General features: G+C 37.1%; 1 protein-coding gene across 1 annotated transcript in view; it reads left to right on the top strand.

Annotated features, from left to right (window-relative positions):
• LOC150089635 (ionotropic receptor coreceptor Ir25a-like) overlaps nt 1-22359 on the top strand; it is an 84683-nt gene extending 62324 nt beyond the window's left edge. Inside the window, exons 12-15 of the mRNA XM_090390060.1 lie at nt 259-458; nt 4222-4354; nt 16425-16552; nt 22232-22359. Of these exons, the coding sequence (XP_090246186.1) occupies nt 259-458; nt 4222-4354; nt 16425-16552; nt 22232-22359 (589 nt within the window). The remainder of the gene's footprint in view (nt 1-258; nt 459-4221; nt 4355-16424; nt 16553-22231) is intronic.
• Nucleotides 22360-26688: the final 4329 nt, after the last annotated feature.

A 26688-nucleotide genomic window follows, 5' to 3' on the forward strand; every position in this document is an offset into this window, starting at 1 on the left:
CTCTCTGTGATTTTCTTCATGGCACTGGACTTGATGTCATGAATACCTTTTTTATTTCCTTGAATTGGACTTTTCCGTTTGAATGAACTTTCACTGTATAAAGTATGTTATTCTACTGTTTATTTTTATGTTTTGTACAACCTTTGTTCTGTTATCTTTTTTCTGCTCTGTTATACACTTTAACTGGACGCATGCCTCTTGTGTATATTATATGTTTAAAAAATAAAATAAATATAAGTATTATCTTATTCTTTGTAGAATGTGGAAAAACATGTCTCTGGATTCTTCACTTAATATCACAGAAAGAGCGAAAATGGCAGTGTGGGATTATCCAATTAGTGAGAAGTTTACAAGAATCTGGTGGTCTGTGCAGAAGTCGCAGATGCCGAAAACATTTGAAGAAGGTGTTCAAAGGGTTCGAGAATCTAAAAATCCTCGAGAAGGGTTTGCTTTTATAGGTGAGTATTTATAGCAAGCAAAGCGCTCTTTTATATAGCTAATGTACCCAGCTTCATCACGATTGTTTGCGTTTTTTTGTTCGATTGCTATAATTTTAAATTAAAAAAAGAGAAGGAACGTTCTTTTAATAAGATACTAAAATACTAAATATCAATATTACTAAGATTTTTAGCAATTCTAAAAGATCTGTAGGGGCAAATGCCATTATTTCTACACGAAAAGCTCCCGTAAACAAATGTGGAGGTCAGAAATATCCTCACGTGCCCATCGGCTAACGACAACCGAGACTTCCTCCAGCCATAGACGGGAGCGAACCCTGACACGTGGCGAAACCAACGAACTATCACAGAGTACGCAATAATCTTTAGTTGGATATCAGATTAAACCAACTTTAACACATTACCAACTAAAAGAACAATTAAGTGAAACAAGCTAAAACTAAAAGCACTCTCTGGAAAAGTGGAGCGGGCATGGGCATCCGCAGAGAGGGGCAAACGGGGCACTTGCCCCCCCCCCCCCTGGAATCGAGTAAAAAATTACACAAATTATAATCATAAAAGTGATTATATGTAACCTTACACCGTCGACCATGGGACGCTTTGTCTGCCTTAAAATTTAATTACGGGTTGGCCGGTTTTGGCCCTCGGCGGGGTAACCATAGAACACGTGTTTCATCTATTGCAGCAATAAAACATGTGTTCCTGTTTTTGGTTTATCTTTCTCTGATTTGTGAAAAAAATGCTCATTACTGTTGTGAACAGCAACCAGTTCGTTTGCCCTCTGTGTCTAGTGAGTCACTGAGTGAAGTGTGAATTGTAAATTTATAGTGAAACAAATTTAAAAAGAAAAATACATTTTTAAAAGGTAAGTGTATGTAATTTAATATTATTTTACTTGTTAGTTTTATGACTTTTTGAAATTTTAAACTGAAATAATTTAATTTAGGGTTTTGGGATTAATTAATTAGTTGATTTTTAATTAAATATGCCGGTAAACTTTTTTATATACGAAATTGTGCTAAAAACTGTATTAATTCCGAATACTTTTTTTTTTCCAAGAATTAAAGATCATTAAAATCGATGTAAAATGAAAATAATGTATTTATAGTTTTATTCTAAAAAAATATTTTCTTATTTGTGTTTCCCCTCTTTCAGAATGGATATAAGGAATTATTTTACTTCCCAAGAAAAAAATGCAAAAAGACGTAAAACAGAAATTGAGCAGGAAAAATGTATGCCTTCGGATACACAAGTTAATCCGATTCCTGGAACATCGATTCAAAATGACTGTCCAGTCAATTTCATCAAATAATTTATTAGAATATGATATTAGTTCTTACGTTGGAGTTTCTGCTATAACACCAATTTTAAAATTTGAAATCCTTTCTAATACTTATGTTCCCAACAAGGACTATGATTTCAAAAAAGATTCTTCTGGAAAGAGACAGTTTAGATTTGCTTGGATAGAGGAATACTCACCATGGTTGTGTTATTCAAAACTACAAAAAGGTGCGTTTTGCAAATATTGCGTTTTGTTTGTACCAAAAGTACATCGGGGCTGTCAAGGCGCATTTATAAAAACTCCATTTATAAAATATATAAAGATTTTAACAAAGCCGCCAGAAATCACGTCATCTCAATGGCACAAAGAAGTTGCCATTGATGCACAGATTTTTATAACAATCCACAAACATCCAGAAAAAGATATAATTTGTCAAATTATATCAATACAAAAAACTATAGAGTCCAATAGAATTAAATTAGGTTCTATTTTGTGCCACACATGATTTGCCGTTACGTGGAAAAAGGAGTGATTCTGGAAATTTACATGATTTATTTCAATTTCGGATCGAATCGGGAGACTTAATTTTAAAAGATCATTTGATAAAAGCTCCTGCAAATGCCCGGTACACTTCTGTAAGAACTGAACATCAACTAATAGAACTTTGTGAAATGGAAATACGAGAAAGCATTGTATCTGCTGCAAATAAATCTATCGGATTTTCAATCATAGCTGACGAAACCGCAGATATTGCTGGGATAGAGCAGCTTTCACTTGGCATTAGGTTTGTTGACGAAAATAAAAATATAAGGGAAGAATTTTTGGGATTTACAACACTCTATGATATGGATGCGAAAAGTATTAGTTTTGCCATTTTAAATAAATGTACTGAATATAGTTTGGACATGAACAAATTAAGTGGACAAGGATACGATGGTTGTGCAAGTATGGCAGGAAAGGAAGCTGGTGTTCAAGCCCAAATAAAAAATATATATCCAAAAGCCACTTACGTACATTGTGTTTTTCACCGATTAAACCTAGTTGTGAATGACCTATAATTCCTATTGTTTGGCTAACCAGAAGTTCGCCAGACAATAGGAATTATAAAATCTATAGTAAATTTTTTTAGAGAAAGTCCAAAACGAAGAGCCATCGTGCCAATAATGGCACTTACTTTCGGGACTTCGAAATATCAAAGTATATCAGTTTTTTCAAAGAATTCAACTCATTTTCAATAAATTAGAAGAAATTTCTATGAAAGGAGAGGATGAACACACCAAGAAGCGCATCGCTTAGTAACATCATATAGTACTTCAATATTTATTATTTGTTTAAATATAATATCAAAATATTCTGCTATTCTCGAACCAAACATTACAAGCCACAGATGTAGATTTAATAGCAGCTCACCAACATATTGAGGACTTACTTAAAATATTTGCATTTCATAGGGAAAAATCTGAAGAAAAATTTTCACTAGATATGGCCGAAAAATTAACAATGAAAATAGAAATACCTAGACGATGTTCCATACAGAAACATAGATGCAATTATCCTGGAATCACACCTGAAGACTATTATCGGCAATCAATATTTATCCCATACTTAGATTCTTTAATTTTATCCTTAAAATCAAGATTTTCCTCCGATAACGAAATAGCATTTTCAGTATTTCAGTTTCATCCCAAGAATATTCTAAAAATAGATAAAATAAATTTCCAAAACAACGTCAAAAGAGTAAGCGAAAAATACAATTTACAACATTTAGAGGCAACAACGTGGTATGAAAAATGGACAAATTTTCCTTCGACTGATATTCCCCAAACTTTACCAGAAGTTTTGGAACGTTGCGACTACAGTATTTCCCTTCTATTAATTCGGCAATAACTATTGGTATGACATTACCTGTTACGACCTGTACCATTGAAAGAAGTTTCAGCACTTTGAGCCGTGTGAAAACATGGTTAAGGTGTCCACTATCTCAGAAACTCGCTTATCAGGTTTATGTATGATTAGTGTGCACAGGAAGAAACTAGAAGAGGAAGCGGTAAAGAAGAAATTTATTGAAAATGTCATCAATAGGTTTGCAAGCGATAGACGGAGAATTTCAATAATCACGATACGTGATTATTGAAATTATTATTATTTATATATATATTAATTCTTGTTTCCTTTATATTGTAAATTTATATACATTATGTATGTGTTTTTGTATTGATGCAATACTGTATTCTATAATCTACTTGAGAAAAAAAAATTAATTAATTAAATAAAAATTTATTGATGTAATTATGTCTCCAAGCTTTGCCCCCCCCCCTGGAAAATTTTCTGTGGACGCCCCTGGGAGCGGGGGATAGTTACTGACACACTTTGAAACTAAATACTAAAACCCAAACATTACAAGCATATATATATATATATATAAACATATATATATATATATATAAATATATATATATTTATTATTTATTTTCATTTCAGGAGACTCTACGTATATTGAATATGCAGTAATGACTAACTGCGACTTGATGACTGTGGGCAAGGAGTTCAGTCGTAAGCCATTAGCCGTTGCCGTTCAGAAGAAGTCGCCAATTGGGGAACAGCTTTCAAGAGCGTGAGTAGCGTTATTATTTAAATTTATTTTTAATTTAACAAATCTTTATTTGCTGGTTTGTTACAATACAAAACACACAGAACATACAGAACAAGAAAATTTTCATCATCAATCAGGCTTGGGCTAGTGGTCTCGCGTAAAAGATGATTTGATTATATTGAGCAGCCAGTTGTGTCCTTTGAATAATAATTTTATTTTATTCTGTATTATTTTTTTATTATTATTGATCATTCTTTTTATTATTTTCCCCCAAATTCGTAGAGCTGAATTCTAGCTCTTCACATCTAGGTAACGGGCATGCCAGCAACGTGAGTCAGTAAACAAGAGGAGGTACATAGAATAATAACACTATCATCAGTATATTAACGATATAATATACAATATTTGACTGTAGAGAGAACATTTGTACAAAGGATGAAATATTATTATACATTGTAAATAATAGCACGAGTATGAAAGGAAAGTTTTGGGGGAAAATCATAATAAATACTAATAACAAAATAAAATAAACAATTTACATAAGTAATATAATGTAAAATAAAAGAGTTATCCAAAGCATCAGCGGATATAACAGGATTCATTAAACTTAGAAAAGATAGTATGATTGGAGCAAATGCTGCATCTTTCTTCGATAATTAGCGTCACTGGCAAATCTCTTGAGGTCTGCATCCGGTTGTTTGACAACATTAAGCATCTAGTTTGAAATGAATCTGTCCATAATATTGAGCTTCCTGTTATTGAACAGAGGGTGGAGATCACCCCCAGGCCCCGAAGAGGTACTCTCTATTAGCATAAATCCCATTCATTTGCAGTGGAAATATTCCGTCATTATCTTGACAGTTGCATTCAGTCTGATTTCCTTGATTTCAGTCGTGAGTTTCGGAACCGAGGCCAAGACTTTTGTCCCCAGTTTCACATTGACTGAGTATTTTTGCACTGTCACCCTCAGCATTCATAATTTATTGTCAAACAATCATTTGAAAGCTGTTGATCCCAGGATTTCGGCACCATATAGAATTAGATCATACTAATTTGATTGTAAACGGATCTCTGACATGTATCAGATACTGTTTAGCCTGCCATCTGTACCATAGCAACTTTAAACGAAGCAGCACAGGCGACTATTGAATCTTAGCTGAAAAATCATAGTTTCCAATGTCAGTGTAATGTCTTGGGGTTTGCCTACACTTGGTTACGTTTTATCTTAAAAATCAGGGTTGTTGATCTTCCTGGGTTTATATACATTCCAAACTAGTAAGGTATTTTAATCAAGCTCCTTTATACAAATAATAATAAAGTTAAACTTGAAGTAGGCTATACTGAAGTCTAAATACTAGATATCGAATGAGTAAGGATACCAGTTTAAATAAATTTAATCCACTGTAATATGCTATATTTCGTTGGCTGGCTGTTGTAGGGTTTTAGGCGCATCAACAACTTATACTGCGTCGTATATAATATGCCTGTAAATTGCGTGTTCTGTGGTCGGTTTGCTGAAAAAAAAAAAAAAACCTCTAGTTTCTCGGGAGAAAAAATTATGATACCCTCGTTGAGATCGAGTAACTCAGCCACAGTCAGGTTCTGAAAAATGCCCATAAAAATTCCTCACGTGATTGATGGTATTCGAACTCAGGTCATCTCCATTCGGTGTGATTATGCCAACTGTGCTGCCCACGAGGGCTTATATTTCGCAACAGACCTACAAAAGCCTCCGGTTACACATCCGACTTCCAAAAGCTAAACCAGTTAGGTTCAAGTCAATTTCAAACTCTTTAATGTTCGGATATTTGAAATGTTATAGTAAATTGGAAATAATTCGCAACTTGGACTTTGGAAAAAACGGACAGCTTTCGCTAAAGCAGGATTTTCTTCCTTACGTTAACCCGTTACATAACTGCCTATGTCTGATGGTATTTACCATTAGTTAAAATATATTCCCAGCAAATTTCACTCACAGTTCGGCAAGTTTATGGAAGACGATAGGATCAAAATTCTGGTTACATGACACTCTCTACACATGTAAATACTGTAAAGGCGCAAACTTGAAGAAGCTGTCAAGATTTTGCTGGGTGGTTTTCTGATAATGCTGCTGATTCTTCATATGATTTTTTAGTTTTTTTCTGTATGATTATCTCAGGTCATCTCCATTCGGTGTGATTATACCAACTGTGCTGCCCACGAGGGCTCATATTTTATATAATAAAATAAGTGTTTTTTATATAAGTGTTTTTAGGCCATCCCCCTTGTAAGTTTGTGTGTCCCAGTTTGCTGAAGTTATGGTGAGTCTGGGGATAGCCTTCTTTCGTCCGTCAACGAAGGATTAGCGCTATGCTTTTCAAAAAACATTTTCGTATTTTTTGTGATATTTTTGCCTTTTATTAACATTGAAAAATGGACGCCAGTTATCATTGTTTCTTCGTTGACGGTCTATTTTTTGCTGCTGTGGCCTTTGACCCCCAGTACAGGGGTGTCCAGGGTCTTGGACACTATTCCGGAACTTCTGGGTGGCTGTTGGAGGCTTGGGGACTTTGTTGATGTACTTTATTGTAGCCTATTGCCAGCCGTATAGAAGAAATGAAACTATTAAGCTTTTACCTACAATATTAGTTTTAATATGTACTTGGTAGCCAAATACGGAGGGTGCGGAAAGGTCAGGGAATGACCACCGCATATCCCAGGAGCAATATGGCCTTAGTTGCTAATGCTCCTAAAAACCAAATAAACAACAACAACAACAACTTGGTAGCCATGTCTTCTTCCCCAAAGTGACATCCAATCGGTTGCTTTGGCGGGAAAATTTTATTTTATTATCGGTTTCTACTTCGAGGGTAAATTTGAGTCTTTCATGTGTTGTGTTAAAGGTGTTCAGTAAAGTATTGATGGTGGTTCTGTTGCCTATTAAGAGGACGTCATCTGCATATCTCATGTATAGTTTAATTCCTGGGGGAAAGGGTTGGAGAATTTTTTCTTCGATAGATGGGAGGTAGATCTCGGATAAAGGGGCAGAGATACCGTGGCCCATGGGAAGGCCGAAAATTTGTTCGTAGATGTTATTTTGGAATTTAAATTGTTTGGCGTCAAGTAACAGTGATGTGAGTTCTAAAATGTCATTAATGTTTAAGTCGGTACGTTTTGTTAATGTGTCGTCTTTGATTAATAGTTCTTTAAGGGCCAGTAGCATGGATTCGATGTGCACGTTTCTGTATAGGGAGACGACGTCGAAGGACGCGAGAATATCGTTTCGTAACATAAAATATTCTTTAAAAACAGAAATTAACACTTGAATAAATATACTAGAGGTATAGGCAAATTCATGCCACAGCATGTTCAATGTGTCATCCACGTTTATCAAAATAATGTGTTTTCGGAGTGTGAATTTGTGAAGAACTTTCTCCAATGTCTCCTCTAACACAGAAAAAAATGCCTCTTCAATCGCTTTCTTCAACGTGGTAATCATTCGCGGATTCTTCTGAAACACTTTGCCTTTAGGATAACCTCACTTATAGAAATCACATGGGTTAAATCAGGTGCATCGGAGGCCAAGCCAGTTGCTATACACCTCAGGGTAGCGGTTAGAAATCATCCTGTTGTCAAAAATTTGATTCAGGAACTGTAGGAAGAGAAGTGGATGTTTGGCTGCCAATAATCAAATCTCCAAACATTTTTCTACAAAGTAATAATGTTGGTGTGAAAATGTTGAAGCATACGAAAACACAAACAAAAAAAGTATGATGAATAAAAAATCACCCTATACAGCCTTTTTTTTTTTTTAAATTAAGGCAAATTTATTTAGAGTCTTGCGTTGTATTGGCTAAAAAATTCCCACCGTGCCAGATGTAATGATTATTTCCGCTTCTGTACTGTTATTATAGATTGTAACAAGCCAGCTGCCTCTATTTGCCTTCTTTCGTTTTGTACCACTATAAAATTTAAAGGGGTACGCGAAATATTCTGTTAGAATAAAATATTTAACTCATCATGCAATTCTGTACAAACATAGATGGTCTACTGATTACAGTACTTGTATTATCTTGTTTTGTTTTTAGGGAAAACAAATAATCATTCTGTGTCAACAGATATTGCTGATATATATATATATATATATAAATGAATCTGATACCAAGGAGTACCTGACAAATTACATTGTTTCTTCATTACAGCTTGACACTTCTTCCTTAGAACCCAGTGGCGCCTCCGTAGCCAGGTGGGAAGGAGCAGCAGTGTGCAGCACACGCTTCTTGATTAGACCGGGGTTCGAGCCCGTCACCACCAAATACGGAGGATGCGGAAAGGTCAGGGACTGACCACCGCATATCCCGGAGCAATATGGCCTTAGTTGCTAATGCTCCTAAAAACCAAACAACAACAACAACAACAACAACCTTAGAACCTGAAAGTCATTTAAAAAAATTATGCATAGATTTTACAGCGAATTTCATAAAGATAGCAGAGTTTCAGTGGTACAAGGAAAAAGTTTCAGAAAAAACATGGAGAGTGCATAAAGAATTCAATTTGCCTCAATCAATAATGTAATTTCTTAAATGCCAGTACAAAATCTTCTGTTGGCTGTCCGAAGAAAACATTTGTTAATAGTATTAATAAAAGTAAAAGGCGAAAAAAGCAGCAATGAGGATCAATTGAAGTTCATGACTGATTTTGTCAGCTAATTAAGCTCTAAAATATCTGGCCAAAATGATGCTGCGAAATTGTCACTATGACGACACCAATACCTGCTTCTAAAATTAGTCACTTTCAGTTTCAGCACTTTGAATTCTGTTCATAAGTACACAGAAGATGGAGCTTCGGTACCTATTCACGGATGCAAAACTGTCAAAGCATCATATGACTTCAATTGCAAGCAAAAGCAAAATATTTGAGTAGAAATTAAAGAGTAGAAATTAAAGCGTGCTGCCATCTCAGCAGAAGTTGATACAGATATAAAATTGAAAAGCCTTACTTGACCTTAGTAAGACGCATTTCTTCCACTTTGGAATCATCATCAGTTAGCGAGAAACTCTATTAAGCAAATGGGGTTATGATGGATGTTCAGGATATAAGGAGTAAAAACAATACTGTAGCGTCGGAAAAGAGTACAATGGCAGTAATATGGTTTTTAACTTCACTCGTTCCCTTTCTACTTTATGTGGAATATAAGAATAATTTTTTGACAAATTCATGACTACCTTCTACAAAATGCTGCTGCTCAATTCACTTCCAACTGAAAAGAGAATCAAGAGTAATCTGATACTAAAGGATCTGTTGCCCAAGTAGCATTGTTGTTGTTGAGAAAGGAGGCGGATGCCCCCGAAAGCTACAATCATTGTTTTATCGCTTTTAATTTTCGTATTTTATTGTATTTTAACATTTTCGTAATAAATTTTATTTTATTTTATAGTAAATCAGTTTTGTAAATATTATTTTACAGTATCCACTGTATCGCTTGGTACATTTTATTATATTTATATTTTTACAGTATTAAACTATTTTAATCAAAATGGTTGGTGTATTTATTTAAATTTGATAAGAATCAAGAGTAGTATTAGTAGTAGTAATAGCAAAAGTAGTGGCATATGATGCAAGAAATGAAGCTTATAAAGCATCAGCAAAAAGGGAAAAATACCTCCCACATCACCTATCTCCTCCAACAATTTGTCTAGTTCTTCCTTGAATTTATTGGAACTTCTCACTTCCACAAAACACGAGTTGTTCTAACAATCAAGCACACGCTGGTTGAAGGCAAACTTCCGCACATCTATCCTGCGACCATTTTCCGCAATTTGAATTTATGCCCCTTCATTGTGTATTCCGAGCAAGAATGCCATAAGCATTGAGCTTGCTCAATCCATTCAAAGCCTTAAACACCTCAATCATATCAACTCGCAGGTGCCTAGTTTCCAGAAGATGAAATTTACAGAACTGAGGCCTGTTTTGGTAAGAGCACCCTTTCGTTCCCTTCACTAATCTAGTTGCCCTTCTCTGCACTTGTTCCAGCAGTCTACATCCTAAAATGATACCTGTATGCAGTACTCAAGATGTAGGCTAACAATTGCATTATACTATGCGATAACTGCTTCATTGTCCCTGCTAGCAAAGTTCCTGTATATAATAGATAAAACCCCATGAGCAGTCCTTACAGGCTGCCTACACTGCCTAAAAACTTCATATCTGCCTGCACAATTACACCCAGGTCTCTTTAATTTTCCACTGTCCTGAGTGCAGTAGCACAGAGATGGTATGTTAATCTGGGATTACTGCTACCCAGTGCTTTTTTGTAAAAAAATAAGTGCCGGTACTCATTCTTTGCTATCAAGAAAAATTCCGTGCCGGCATGGGTGGCACGCAGTGGGTGTCAGCTATGCCAGCTGCTTCCGTCTGTTAAGGATCACGTGACACTGGGCGGAGTCAGCACCCGTCAATCACGGGCGTATCGCTAGCATTTGGTACTCATTATCCGATACTGAATCTCGACCATTAATTTTATTAACACACATTTTATTAAGCATAAATTTATTATACAAGTATATTAAAAATAAGTCAAAGGTGAGTCTTATTTAATAAATAAAAAATAATAAGTAAAATGTAAAAATACGGTAAGTACCAAGTAAAAAAATAAGTAAAAATAATTTCATAATGAAGTTTTGTTCGAGATTCAGAAACGGGTACCCCTTCCAGACTGCTAGCGATACGGCCGTGATTGACGGGTGCTGATCTCCTTAATAGATGGAAGCAGCTGGCATGGCTGACACCGACTGCGTGCCAAGCGTGTCACCCGTGCTGGCACGCTGTAAAAAAGGTGCCGGTACGCCGTACTGTTGCGTACCGTCACAAAAAAAGCCCTGCTGCTACCCATATGCAGTACTTTGCATTTATATTGCAGTAGGATTTTAGGAGCAACAGCGACTAAAGCCATATTGCTCCGTGTATATTGTCTGTAAATTGCTTGTGTTCTGAGGTTGATTTTCTGTTTGCTGGATGAAAAATGACGTTTCTGGGATGAAAAAAATTATGCTATCTTTGCCTGAGACCGACAAACTTAGCCACGTTGTGAAAAAGACCCATAAAAATTCTTCCCATCATCTGTGAGACTCGAATTCAGATCTTTTCCACAGGGTGTGGGGAGGACAGCATTCCTACCAACTGTGCTACTCACAAGGGCTAATTTGCATGTCAATGTTAAACTTTAGTTGACATTTCTCAGCCCATCTGACTAACTTTTCTAGATCTTGTTGCAGTAGCATACTGTCATTAACCACCCTGCCAACCTTGTATCACCTGCAAACTTGGACTTTAAGTCTGATATGCCTTCATCAATATCATTGATAAATATTCAAAACAACAATGGGCCGAACAGTGGGAGACTCCACAAATAACATTAGTCCATGAAGAGCAGTGTACATTGACTACACTCTCTGTCTTCTCCCACTCACCATCCCTTTATCCATAGCAGCAACTTGCCCTCAATGCCACACTGCTCCAATTTGTACAGCAATCTTTTATGTGCAACAGTATCAAATGTTTTCCTGAAGTCCAAGTATATGATATCAAAATTATTTTTTGCATCCAGTTCCTACATAATATCCAATTAGGTTGGTCAGTGATCGTCCCTTAATAAATCCATGCTGTGACTGCCGTTTAATTGCCATCCTGTCTACATGGTTCTGTATCTCTTCTTTAACCAGAGACTCCTTATTTTCCCTGGAACAGAAGTTAAGCTTACCAGTCTGTCACCTGTGAATTCATTTTGAATTACTCATGTCACCTGTGAATTCATTTTGAGGCCCCTTTTGTGAATTGGGGATACATTTGCATATCTAAACGCCATAGGTACTTCTGAATCCACTGATGCTCTCAAAATTATGGCTAAGGGTTTTCTTACTACCTCTGCTGCCTCCTTTAATAGAATTGAATGGATCCCATCCACCAGGCGCCACTTCTATGTTAAGCTTCAACAATTTCTGCCACTTCCACTCTTCTTAGTTTTTATAAAATCATTTAGCTCTCTGTTAGATGTTGAACTTTTGCATTCTCCTTCCTAAAGAACTCCTCATGCTTGAATGTAGATGGAAAATATCTAATCAGTTTGTCAGCAACCTGAGCAGGATCATCAACAATTAAACCATTAACATAAAGTGGATCAATGTGATTCCACCCCTCTCTTCTAGTGTTAATATACATAGGGAAGTCTCTGCCGCTTTTCTAGGCATTCTTTACCAGATTTCTTGTAATCTATCTTAACTTGCCGAATCCCCTTTGTGACTTGATTACAAACTAGTTTATAACTACCATAGGCTTCTCTGTATCACCTGATAATTTATATGCACCCATTGCATTTTTCTTGTCGCCACAAGCTCATCAGTTCATCTGACATCCATTTATTGCTTCCCTGAATGATTCACATTTAGAATTTGCTGTTGGTAACCTCGTCAGTCAGTCCCACTGTATAGTTGTTAAAAATTGTTTAAGACTACTGAGGTCACACTTACGAGAGCAAAAGCTCTTCCCTTCACCTTTGATAGTAGTGGTGTCTTTAAGTAAATCTCACATCAGCACACTGTGATCATTGCCACCCAGACGGTCTTTTTTTACCTGCAGGTTCTAAATGCAACAATCGCTGCTGATAAGCAGATCAAGGGTATTGCTTCCTTTTGTTGACTTCAACATGCTGCCATAGAAAACAGCAATAAATCCATGAAAGTCATGCTTGTGTGTGAGTGACAAACCCACAGGCTCCAATCAATATCTGGGAAGTTAAAATCACCCATTATGAGACATTCTGATTTCCTGGCCCACTCGGTTTCTCTCTATAGTTGTTACCTTCATCACATCTTATAACCTGCCCATCACAGTCCCATAAACTACTAAAAATGAGAGTAGTCTCATTTTTATTTTCCTAGTGCTTATGTCACACTAAACTGACTTGACATTGCACTGGCTACCCATGTCAACTGAATAACTTAGATTATGCTTCTTAACTAAGAGCAGCATAATTCCTGCTTGCCGATGCTACCAGAACTTGATGTACATACTGGTAGCATCGGCAAGCAGGAGTCTGTCAGCAGCATGGTCTGATGATGGGTATCGGTAAGATGCCTGAAACCTTAAATGTATAGTGGTTTCAGCTATAAGCTTAATAAATTATATTATTACTTTCACGCGGTATAAGAGCGGCTATTAAATAAAGTAATTAATTTTCATAAGGGCATAACCCTACACCGTCTCCTGTGCCACTTTTCTGCCACTTCCACTCTTCTTAGTTTTTATAAAATCATTTAGCTCTCCGTTAGATGTTGAACTTTTGCATTCTCCTTCCTATGTCTGAGTGATCATTGTATGTCTGAGTGATACCCTTCTCTGATATCCCCACAATATCAGCATTTGATGACTTAATCAGTACTTCAAATTCATCAAATTTATTTACTAAGCTTCTAGAATTAGTTTACATGCAGCTATTCTTACTTTCAGTTACCGAACACAGCCTAATGTATGTACTTGTTTCATGAGGACTCACAGCAGGGCTTGAAATCCCCACCACCTTGCTTTCCAGGCTGCTGCATTTTCTAATAAATTCGGTGCAAGAATCACTTTCGCCTCTGCCTGCAGCTCTAGTTAATAGATTAACTCGAGTTGCAGGCAGAGATTAATGATTTAAATGACAAAGTCACATCTTGTGGTGAAGAAATTGACAGTGAATTAGTTGATGAATACATATGACCACTGATATCCAAATTCCGCAATAAATATTAAAAATTTAAAATGGATTTGTGATGGTGATGAGAAATGTCTCCTGGCTCTTAAACATCAAGACAAAAGTAACAGAGGAAGACTGAGTGAGATTCCTACAACTACAGTAATGATTATGAATAGGATTCTTAATCATCAAGGTCATAAAGCATTTAGATTTTAATTAAAAATCATAAATATGTATTGGATAGAGTTATTATGATTTGTAAACATGAATTTTAAATAAAGGAATGGCCAATTCTATATTCATTCTAGACCACTGCGCAGTTTTCGGTGAAAATCAGATAGTGCTGAGAATTCACCAAAAATTTCATTACCCATCATTGCTCTACCTTCTGACAATCTTCTAGGAAGCCAAATATGACTAAGGGTACGCACACAAGTATGGTTACTACGAGAGGAGAAATAGGAAAAGACTATGCAAAATTATAACGATTTATATTGCTGCTTATGAGAAACAATGAAAACGGTGAATTCTACTCTGTCTCCTTTAAAAGAATTAGCATTAAAAATATTATATGGGTATAATCAAATGCACATGCAGTTGCAAAAGAAAAAAAAATACCTCCGAATGCTTCCGACATCTTGTTGAATCAATGCTATGTCAGATAGCTGCTGTACTGAGGGCAAAAGGAGGATCTATGAAGTATTAGGTAGGTGGTCATAATTCAGTGATCACTCAGTGTATATCTTCATTTTGAAGGTATTAAAATGTTCTTGTTTATACTCCAGCACGACCACTAGGTCAGTGGAGTTTACAATAAATCAATCAATACAAATGCTAATCGTATTTAGCAGTCACGGGATTGAACCCCGGTCCATTCAAAGAATGTGTGCTACCTCACCCGCGCTCCTGACCACGGCTACATCACAATATCAAAATTTTTTAGCACAGCTACATCAAAAGCTAATTATCAATAGCTATTCATCTCTCAAATCTTCCAAATGTTAATGGCACATTCTACTGAATGAGAAACTCTGATCAGATGCATGTTGCTATGCTAGATTAGAAATGAGCGATGTTGTTATAGGGTGTGTTCACAGAAACGACGGTTCCAAAGAAAACCAAACAGGAAGCCATGTCTGGATGCTGACACAGCCTCTGAAGCTAATTACTAATAAGCCAATGTTCTCTACAATTAAGTCGAGATTCAAATTTGAAATTTATTTTGGGCCTGGGAAATTTCTTAGACCTCTTCAATCGGGGCTGTAGCCAACGAACCTTGGATGAAAGGAATTCCTGGTGTTTTGCATGTGTAAAATGCAAATCGACCCATGAGTGAACATGCACTTGTGCAGATATAAAATTAAAATCCATATAGCCCACAGAAGACAACAGGAAATGATACACCACGACTGAGTAGTAGGTGCACCAAGAACAAGGAAGCAGTCCTTCAGACATAATTTTGACTTTCCAGCTGTGCCAAGTCTTAGAATTTTATTTTCATAGACAGCAATAATGGCCTAGGTAGCTGATACGATTTAAGCCATAATTGTGCAATATATAGCATGTCTGTAATTTGTGTGTATTCTGTGGACGATTTGCTATTTGCTGAACAAAAAATCCGAGTTTCCGGAAGATAAAAAAAAAAAACCATGCTATCTTTGCCTGAGACCGACTATGCCATCATGAGAAAAAGGCCCATGAAAATTCCTTGCGTCATCGGCGGTATACTAACTCATCTTTTCTACCAACTGTTGCCTACAAGATTGCTCTTGTAGAAGAGCATGATTTATTTTTGCATGACTTTTATCATTTCGTGTAAACAGTATGTGAACTCTGAGTTTTTTGAACATTAACGGTAATCATACTTTCTATTAAATGTCAGCTTATGTAGTACTGGTTAGTTTGGTGGGGAGACAGCAAGACTCTGGGGAAAATAGTCTTAACAGACTGGGTGCCCTTTTTTCATAGGGGTCCGGAATTGGAGTCTGAGCCCGATTTATGATGTCCTGGTCAGGGAGCAGCTGGCCTGCCTGCTCCCTCATCCTGTCACTCCTGAAATTCTCCCTTCAGTTTTGTCATAATCTTATGATTGTTTCTAAAAGATAAAGGCATATTTCTCTTCAACTGAATGTAGTTTGAGTGCCATAATATTCTTTTACAACACATTAGATATAGTTCCATCAAGTACATATTTTTCTTTATATCCCAAATTTTCTGGTGATGACTAAACTTTTGGATACAGTGTATTTCTATATAAAAATATTGATAAAAAGCCCGTTGATAATAAACCGGAATGACAAAACTCATTGTGCTGCATTAAATGCTATGAAATGTAAAAACATTACTCATTTTATAAATATAAGAAATTGTTTCTTATTTCAGAATTATCAAGATGGAGAATGAACGAACTCTTGAAATCTTAAGAGAAAAATGGTGGAAATATAATCCTGATCGCATTGACTGCTCTAGAGGTCAAAACCAAAGTGATGGAATAGGAATTGATAACATAGGTAAAACAGAAAATGAAAAATAACAAAATAGCTAAATACAGTGCTTGACAAAATTAACAAAACAAAATATTTTTCATGACTATTTTATTGTGAACATTGCGAATATTTGATGTAATAGGAATCCTGGCATGCAAATTCCGAGTATCCAATAGAAATCGAGCAACCAACTTACAGAGCTGCACGTTATGCAAATTATTCATGCCTATAAAAGCATGGGTTGAGACCATATCACTTCCTTCTCATTTTTGGCTTGCTCAGTGGGAGAGCCACATCTCCAGTATTCACGATGGCAAGTTGTTGTTGTCATCTAGATGTGTCTTTGAGATGGCCGCCTCTGCCTGTAACTGCCTGACTGGAAGCTGGACAATTGCACGTGGCATGTTGACTTAATGTGTCACATAGTGTCATCTCAGCACTATGGAAGCAATTTCAGATGACCTATTAAAAGAAGAGCTGGCCAAGGTTGCCCAAGGGCTCCAGCAACCAGAACAGACTGTTATCTGGCTCTAATGGTAAGATGGAACCCTAAATATCCTGTCATCAACTGTCTTGAGGTTCCTGCAACCACAGGTGAAAACATTTCCAACTGGACTGTGTTAAGAATACTTAATTCAAGTAGACTCTAGACAAGGAAGCCAGTGGTGTGTATCCGATTAATCCCAACCACCACAATGAGCTCTTTGAAACTGGTGCCATGAAATGTGACTTGGAGCCCTAAAAAGCAGGCTAAAATCTGTTCTCTGATGAGTCCTGTTTTAGCCTGGATTCTAGACATTATTTCATCTGGAGATGAGGAATGTGGTCCAACATCATCCCTCCATCAGAGAAAGGACTGATTGATTGATTTGGTTTTTAATGGTGCATTGGCAGCTAAGGCAATAATGTGCCAAAACATATCAGGAAGAATAGCAAATCTACAGAGAAAGGGACACTGACAGTGAAGGTGTTAGTTCTTGTGCAAGGCGGAATAATGATTAATGGCCACACTCTTCTTCATGTTTTTGATAGGGATACCATAACTACTTAGAGGTACCAAGAACATATCCTCAAATGCAATGTGCAACTTTTTAGGGGTGCAGCCCAGATTTTCTTTTCATGCATGACAACACCACTGCACATAGAGCTCAAGTGGTGGAGGAATAGCTTTAATCTGAAGATATCCAACGAGTGCCATGGCCAGCACGATCACCATACTTAAATCTGATCGAATGTGTGGGATGCACTTGGGCATTGCATTTCACGCTGACAGCCAACTCCTTGGTCACATGGTGAGCTAAGGTCTGCACTTGTGGAAGAATGAGATTTGTTGCCACAGAATCTTAGACACCATTATATCAAGCATGGTTCACTGCTGCCAGGTCTGTTAAGCAACGGAGGGGAGCATACGCTGTACTGATGCCATGTAACCATATTTTCGAGCATCTTGTATCAACCTTCTGTAATGTGACCTCTTTGGTAATTCTTATACAACCCCTATAAATGTCCCTTATAAATGTCCTTTAAGGACATTTTCCAAAGTTTATTGCTGTATCCTCATTTTTTGTTCTATGGTACACCAGCATACCAAATTTTGTCCCGCTTTGTTGCAAGCTGCACAAGTTATGGCACATTTTCTACATCTTCTGTTAACTTTGTCGAGCAGTGTAGTCAGGGGCATTCCTAGGGTATGTGGCGCCCGGGTGCCAATTGCAATTTGGCACCCTTATAAAATTTTCTTCATGTGTGTATGTAAGTTTCAGGTTTTCAGGTGCCCTTTGAACATTGCTGCCTGGGTGCAGTGCATCCCTTGCACCCTTGGGATTGCCTGCCCCTGAGTGTAGTAATGCATTGCATGTTATTGAAACTGGCTCATTTGGAAGTGGGCTGATCTTTTTAAAAATTTGCATGAATGTTTCAGGTACAGATTTGTAAACAACTTGTTTTCCAGAGCTGTTATCCCGATTGGCTTTATTTGTGGAAATAGGGCTGCGTTGTGAGTGGCAGTGATGTTCAATAGTGGCAAGTGGTTTAAAAAGGTGAAGTATATGCTCTTAGTATATACTTTACTTTTTTAAGATGTTACGTACACCTTGAGTGTGTGAGAGGGACTGATTATTGCATTTTTTGAAGATGGGTGGTGAACACAGCAACTCGCTGTTCAGGTGTAATGCTGCAAGAAGTCTAAGATGTTAGTAAGGTATTACAAGGTCACATACCTGCCATCCAAGTTTAGCATGTGTCATGCTTGTGAGTGGCACATGGTTAAAATCAGCATTCTCCCACACTGAGTGTGAGTCTCGTTGATGGCACTAGGAATTTTTATGGGTTTTTTTTCAAAATGTAGCTGCACTAGTCAGGCTTACATGAGGATTGCATGGTGTCTCCCAGAAGAGTTTTTGTCCAGCAAACTGACTAAATAATACACACAATTAAAGATGCAGTGTATCCTGACATTTTGTAGCCATAGTTGCACTGGCGCTTAACACACACATCAAACCATCAGCCAGAATTAAAAAGAATTCTGCACAGTTTATACATCTGGATAAGAGGATGGCACGACTTCTATCATTGAGTACCACTTAAGAAATATGCTACAGTGCTACGAAAGATTCAATTGGTATGATGAATTGCATTGTATGGCCTTCAATGATGGGAGCAAGAGATAGTTACATTCTCACCTAGAAACATGTTAGGGGCAACTAATTGTCACTCTTGCATTTGGAAGCCTCATCTTATGCCAATGTCAGGAGATATTTTTTCAATGAAAGATTGGCACATTGATGAAACCTGATGTTTTACGGATTCTATATGTATGGTCAGCTCATTAATTAATCAGTTGGTTACGTGCACATATGGAACTTCAATAATGAAATAAGTTATAAAAATTTTTTTTGATTGATAGTTGATTTTTGACAAACAGTTTTCAATAATCAATTATTATTTATATGATTTTGTTTCCAGGTATCTATTCGTCTACTGTCAAGATTTTTCTTCCACAGATATGGATATTACCTGTACAGTTCAAAAAAATGCACTGAAAATTCATTAGACATTTTAAACTTAAGCAACTTCAGAGAAAGAAAACTGCAAATTAGTCAAGCTATTGGAAGGTAGCAGTTTTTGGATTCAGTGCAGTCCAATATTTCAGAGTTAAAATATTATGTGCAACAGTTTTACCTGCAAGTCTTCTTGTGGCAGTTCCATTCAAGGATAAAACCAGATGTTATTTCACAGTAATAAAAATATTTATTTGCAGTTAGGGACAGAAAAATTCAAACTGAAGGATAAAACTGCTCATGTATAGCACACTAATACACCGATGAGCCAAAACATTATGACCAGCGAGTTGTTATGCAAATTGAAGAAACTGCAGGTGAACTATGGTGCATGTGTGGGTTGGGACATGGTATAAAAAAAACACAATACTGAGCTCTGTTAATCATTGTTACTCTTGTTCTTCAGATGGCAGCGGAGGACTTAAGTGAGCTTGACAAAGGCCAAATTGTAATGGCCAGGCGACTGGTTCAGAGCATATCCAAAACGGCACGGCTAGTGGAATGCTTACGGTCAGCCATGGTTAGTACCTACCAAAAGTGGTCCAAGGAGGGGAAACCCAAGAACTGCCGGCGAGGTGTTGGATGACCATGGCTCATCGATGCTTGAAGTGAGTGAAGGCTGTCCTGGATGGTATGTGGCAACAGAAGGGTGACTGTGGCACAACTCGCCGGTAATTGGAATGCTGGTGATGGGAGTAATGTGTCACAACACAGTACATCAAACCCTGCTGAAAATGGGGCTGCATAGCCGCAGGCCGCTCCGAGTGCCCATGCTAGCCATGGTTCATTGGTGACAGCACCTACAATGGGCACGCAAACATTGAACCTGGACCTTGAGTGATTGGAAGAAGGTCATCTGGTGCAATGAATCACATTTCCTGTTGCACCATGCGGACGGCTGGGTACGTGTGTGCAGTTTACCTGGGGAAGTGATGGTGCCTGGATGCACTGTGGAATGAAAACAAGCCAGTGGCAGCTGTGTCATGCTTTGGGCAACGTTCTGCTGGATACCTTGGGTCGTCATCCATGTGCCGGGCACTCTGACATCTACCACCTACCTAAACATTATTGCTGACCAGGTACTTCCTTTCACGGCAACTTTCTCCCCCTCTGGCAGTGCTGTCTTTCAGCAGGATAACATGCCATGCCACACCACCTGGATTGTTCGAGACTGGTTCGCAGAACATGAGGAAGACTTCCAGGTATTGCCATGGCCTCCAAATTCCTCAGACATCAATCCCATCGAGCATCTGTGGTTTGTGTTGGAACAGCAACTCTGATCTGCGGCATCTTAACCACGGACCTTACAGGAGTTAAAGGTTCTGCTTGGTACATGTTGATACCAGATACCACAAGACACATTCAGAAATCTTGTAGCATCCATGCCTCGCTGGGTGCAAGCTGTTTTGGCTGCATGTGGAAGACCAACATCATATTATGTAGGTGGTCACAATGTTTTGGCTTATCGGTGTATGTATATTGCATATTTAAAAATACACCGATCAACTAAATCTTAAATAACTGCTGCTGCTTCTCTGTTCAGAGAATATATGAGGGGAGTTTGAAAATTTTGTGGCCTGAGTATGAAAGGGAGTAATGGTAGTGTTAATTTCTGTACTTAATGTATATTTCAAACAGTAACTCACCAAATTTCATGCAGCTCCAATAACATCTTTTTTTAATTAGAGGTACTGAAGTCAACAAAGTTGTGTGAATGAAGATAGATGGACAAAATTAGGCACTACGCAGTCATCCAATATTTAGGAAAAAAGGAGTTAACACCAATGGCAATTCATGAGGATATGGTTTTAACACTGAGGGAGGATGCCCCCTTCCGATTCCATGGTTAAGAAGTGGGTGGACAGCAGAATTTAAATGGAGGGAAGAAGAGTCTGAAAGATGACCCATTCTGTGGAAAACCTGCAATGTCCATCACTGCAGAAGTTAACAGTGTGCATGATCTAGTGATGAGTGGGCAACTACTGACAGTTTGGTATATGGATCCATCGCTTTCAGCCAGAGACAAAGGAGCAGTCCAAACAGTGGAAACGTAGCTCTTCTCCCCCTCTAAAGAAAGCCAAGCCAAGTTTTCTGCTAGTAAGGTTATGGCATGTTTTTTGGGATGCTGATGGAGTGTTGCTAGTGGATGTAGCATTAGAAAATCCAGACATTCACAGAGGCATATTATGCTGACTTTGTGAAGCATTTGCATAGAAACATCAAAGACAAATGCTGAGGAAATCTCAGCAAAGTAGTCTTGTTACACCAGGACAATGCACCTGCTCAAAAGCCTGTCATTGCTATGGCTGTGCTGCATGAGTGCAGCTTTGAAATCTTGTACCATTCCACATATTCACAATATCTAGCAACATCAGACCACCTATTTCCTAATTTGAAAAAAAAATACCTGCTGGTATCTATTGCTGGATACCCAAGAAAAAAATCTTTTTGAAATTGGGAATCAACATATTGCAGCATTGGTGGCAAAAGTGTATTGATTCCAAAGGGACTATGTTGAAAAGTAACATAGTACCAGTCCTCAAATAAACCCTTCATACTTGGTACAAACTTTTCAAACACCACTTGTAAATGGAAATACAGGATAATACTTCTTGTTTTCAGTTTATTTTTTCTCTGATTATAGGTGGAATTTTTATTGTCATCTTGGGTGGCGTAATCTTGTCATGCATTACTTTAACCATTGAATGGTGGTATTACAGAGGAAAGGCAAAGAGGACCAAGGTACGAGCAATAAAAAGAACTAGGAAGTAAAATATTGAGGAGACAAGGAGTCAAAAGAAAAGTGCTTCTGTATGTATATGTATATTTTTTCTATTTTTAACATTAAAATTATTAATTTAACACTTAATAATTCAGGGCTAAAGCCTCAGATTGCAGGAAAATTTACAGACATATATGTTAGTGCAAATGCATAGTCTATATGCAGTAAATTAACCAAAGCTATTATAGTGGCGTCATTTCATTACATCTCATATTGGAATACCTTCATGAGTTGCCTATCCAGTTATTCTTTGAATAAGTAATGCATCCCCAATAGAGAAGATCTGTTATTTATTCTCAGAGGTGTTTACTAGTTTAATGTGCAATTATTCAGTTTTTCTCACAGTCTGAGAAAAGTTTTACCCTGAATTTTTAAGTAAGTAAGTACCATTAACCTACTAAGTACCATTCAGCATCTCTCACATTGTGGAATCATTTTCATAACCTGGTTGTCAACCATCGGGTACCTACCAACCCATCCACTGACGAAGGAGCAAATAGCCCCGAAACAGCCATTTTGGTGGTATCCACTTAGACTGAGAAAAAATAATAATAGTTTTCTATAGCAGGGAAGTGTTACTTATTTGAGGTATAAATAAGTAATTAATGGGCGAGTGTGAGTAAAATGGATGTGGCTCCTTTCCTTTCTTTGGTCTTCTACTATCCTTCTTTCTGCTAACCCTTAAGCTTTTCTCCAACTTTTAGGCACCTGTAGGTTCAAGAACATTACAACCTGACATATATACCCTGAAACAGCATCTGGTTGGTGGTATCCAATGAGAATAAATAACAATAGTCTTTTCTATTTGGAAAGATTACTTATTTGAAGTATAACTGAATAGGCAACTTGTGAAGGCATTCACAAGTTGCCTATTGCATATACACATGATGTATTTATACTAACTTATATATCAAGGAACATCGAAATTGTAATGCTCTTTGATGTGTAATTATTCAACTTGTTCTAATGTGTCAGTTTAGTTATTGCAATTGTTAAGGTGGTCACTGTTCTTGTACACAGTATTTTGAAATAAGTTGTTGATTAGGTGTTTTGAATTTAAAATGTTATATGGGCATGCATTCAATTCTCAAGTATTATAAAACTGAGCATTTCAAGTTGAGTTCCCCTTCTAGTTGAACCACCCAAAATAGGTTCATTTAATCAGTTATAACCTTTCCCCAGCAGTTGATCAAGTTGTAGTGTTCGTAACACAGCTGTGTTTAGTTGATTGCAAAAGTACTGTAATTTGTGATTAACTGTAAACATAATGTTCATAAATGAAGAATACTGGACAGTCATTCTATTTATGGATTCTGCAGCACAGAATGTCAACTGTAGTTTCTTAACACAAATTTAAACAATCAAGTGACCAGGTAGGATTATAACAGTTCCTACAATTTTGTGCCCTTTTGCATTTTAACAGTTGCAATTGTTTAAGAAATATTCATGTTTCTACATTCTATATTTGTGTATCATAGTTAGTGCTGAGCTTTCTAAGTTTACAAATGATTTACTACTGAATAAGTTTCGGAAAATGTTACAGCCAACCCCCCCACCTCATCCGGGTTGGTTGTAACACACACATGGAAGGTGATAACATTGCAGATGATCAATGGAATTGAGATCCAATGACTGGACCAGATGCCTGAAGTGTCTTTACATATCATAGTGGATGGTTGCACTGTTATCTTGAAAATATCTCAAAGGGATAAACATCAATATTACCAGGTGTACCTGATCCACAACACATTCATATATGCTCCTTACACTGTGCTCTTCAATGGGATCAGGGGTCATTACATGAAAATATATCCCACACCATTACATCACCCCCAGCAACCTGTACTGTTGGTATAGAACAGGACTGTTCCACTACCACATGCAATTTAGTCCACATATATACTCTGCCATGTTCTTAAAAGCATAAATCAGAACTCACATTGTACCACATGACTTGCTTCCAGTCCTGTGTCCATCCTTTGCATTTATGGCATCAGTACAGCCATATCTTCCAGGATCAATGGCTTCCATATTTTCCTCCCACAGTGCATTGTTTTTAGAGTTCTTCACTTAATGTAGGTACTGATGTATTGCAGCGTTTTTGCATTAAATGCAGAGGTTAATTGTTCTGTCATTTGGTTGATTATACTTGGTACATTCCAGGTATCAAGTATCATATTCTGTCATCTTACATTTTTGGCTGCAGTTGTCAATTGCATCTGCTCATAGATATTTTCCATTTGTTAAGATGAAAATACTAGTTGGCTCACACACCTTTATAGTGCTTTCCTGAGCACATATCACACAACACCTTCAGCTTGCATTTTGTTATTTTACATATTTACACAGCTGAAACCTCCATAGTCCTAATAAAGTGTTCATATGTTCAGACAGTGTGCACTTGTATTAATTTTTATGCACAAATAAGGAGACTTTGTATAATGAATACTTATTAAGAAAAGTCAACTTAAGTTTTTTTTTTTTTTTTTGGTTTATTATTTGTTGTAAAACTGTAGACATAATAGGCCTATAGCTTTCCAGGTATGTAGTTAGTTGCAACATGTTCCAATTATATGATCTTGTTCTGTTAGAGCAAGACTCATTCCAGCTAGTCACACTAAAATACATGAGTTATTGCTAGATGACCTATGACAAATGGGGCAAAAGTCATTTAAAGGCAAGGAAATACTTATTTAAAATATTTTATTCACAGAGGAAACTGAGGGCAAAAGAACAAGTTCACTGAAAACAAAACAAAAAAAATAAAAAATACATGAGCAACAAGCAGCTGCTAATTTTTTTTTATACTATCCTATCAAGCATCCTCTTTGAGGAAGAAACAAAGCATGCATTATGGATACTATAGCAAATGGCTTACTTTGGCTATCTCTAGAAGCAGATTTTATTTAGCCTATTACAGCTAAACCATTACTTCCATAATTGGTTTTCTCTCCCCTATTCAGTAGAGTTCAGCAGTGTCTGTACTGCTGAACTCTACTGAAAATGTGGTTTCCATGCATCAGTAGAAAAAGCGAGGATTTTTGTATCAAAGAGATGTCACCACTGATAAGAACGGATAGCAACATAATTTGCATCCAGGCATGTCCATCACATTACTTTTTGGAATTTAATTTTATTGGATTATGAATGAAGGTCACTGTTGACAATCTTATATTTTATCAACTTGATTCCTGTGAATGTCAAGAATGGATTTCAGATAGCAATTTGATAGTGCCGACCACAGTAGCAAGGCATGAAGTGGTACTGGGATGATACATCTTGAAATGTATAGCTTGGCTGAAACAGAGTTCCTAGTTCTCATCAGCTTTTATTTAGCAGCTCAGTGTAGTGTTGTATTGTTTTATTCTTCATGTGTCTTTATATAAAGGCAAGTCCAGCATCCCACACTAATTCCAGATCTGAATTTTACCACCTTTTATGTTCTTGTTTCTGGAACAAGGACTTTAATATCATGTACTGATGCAATAAATACAATACCAGCCAGTAAATCTCACAGTTTTAGTTCCATATGCACCAACATCAACATCCACAGACGAAGATATGGACGTTTATTGTGAAAATCTCCAGTCAGCTCTTGATCTGGTCACAAAAAATTGTTTTGATACTCATGGGTGATTTTAATGCAAAAGTAGGCAAGACAGTTTCTTTTAGTCCAGAATGTCATAGGTTTGGTCTTGGCACTAGAAATGAGTGGGGTGAAAGTTTAATTGAATTTTGTCATCTGAAACACCTGCTTTCAGCAGCACCCAAGAAGGCTCTACACATGGAAATATCAGATTGATTATATCCTTATGCAGCAAAGGTGGTGTAAGCCAGCAAAATTCCAGTGTAATCACAGCAAAAACACTTCCTGGAGCAGATTGTGGCAGTGATCATCAGCTACTCCACATCGTTTTCAAGCTGAAGCTGAAAAAGATCATGAATAAGGTTTTCCCCTAGAAGATTGGATGTAGAAAATATTCCAAACGATTATATGCTTGAAGCAAGCAATCGTTTTCAAGCTCTATTAGAACTAGATGACGATATGCTGATTGAGGAAATGTGGGAAAATACAAAAAGCATTATTAAGGATTCAGCAAATAGACACATTAGAGAAAGGGCAAAGATCAGGAAGCCTTGGATTACAGAAGCCACTTTTGAACTTATTGAACAGAGAAGAACTGCAAAAGCCCAGGGTGTACAAGTAAACGAAGAGTATCAGAAACTAAGCAAAGTCATCAAGCGCTGTTTAAGCCAGGACAAACAGGATTGTATCAATCTAAAGTGCAAAGAAATCGAATACCACGACAAACGAAACA

This window comes from Mastigoproctus giganteus, chromosome 2 (genome assembly GCF_048544385.1).
Source record: "Mastigoproctus giganteus isolate SK-2022 chromosome 2, ASM4854438v1, whole genome shotgun sequence".
NCBI classification, from domain to species: Eukaryota; Metazoa; Arthropoda; class Arachnida; order Uropygi; family Thelyphonidae; genus Mastigoproctus; species Mastigoproctus giganteus.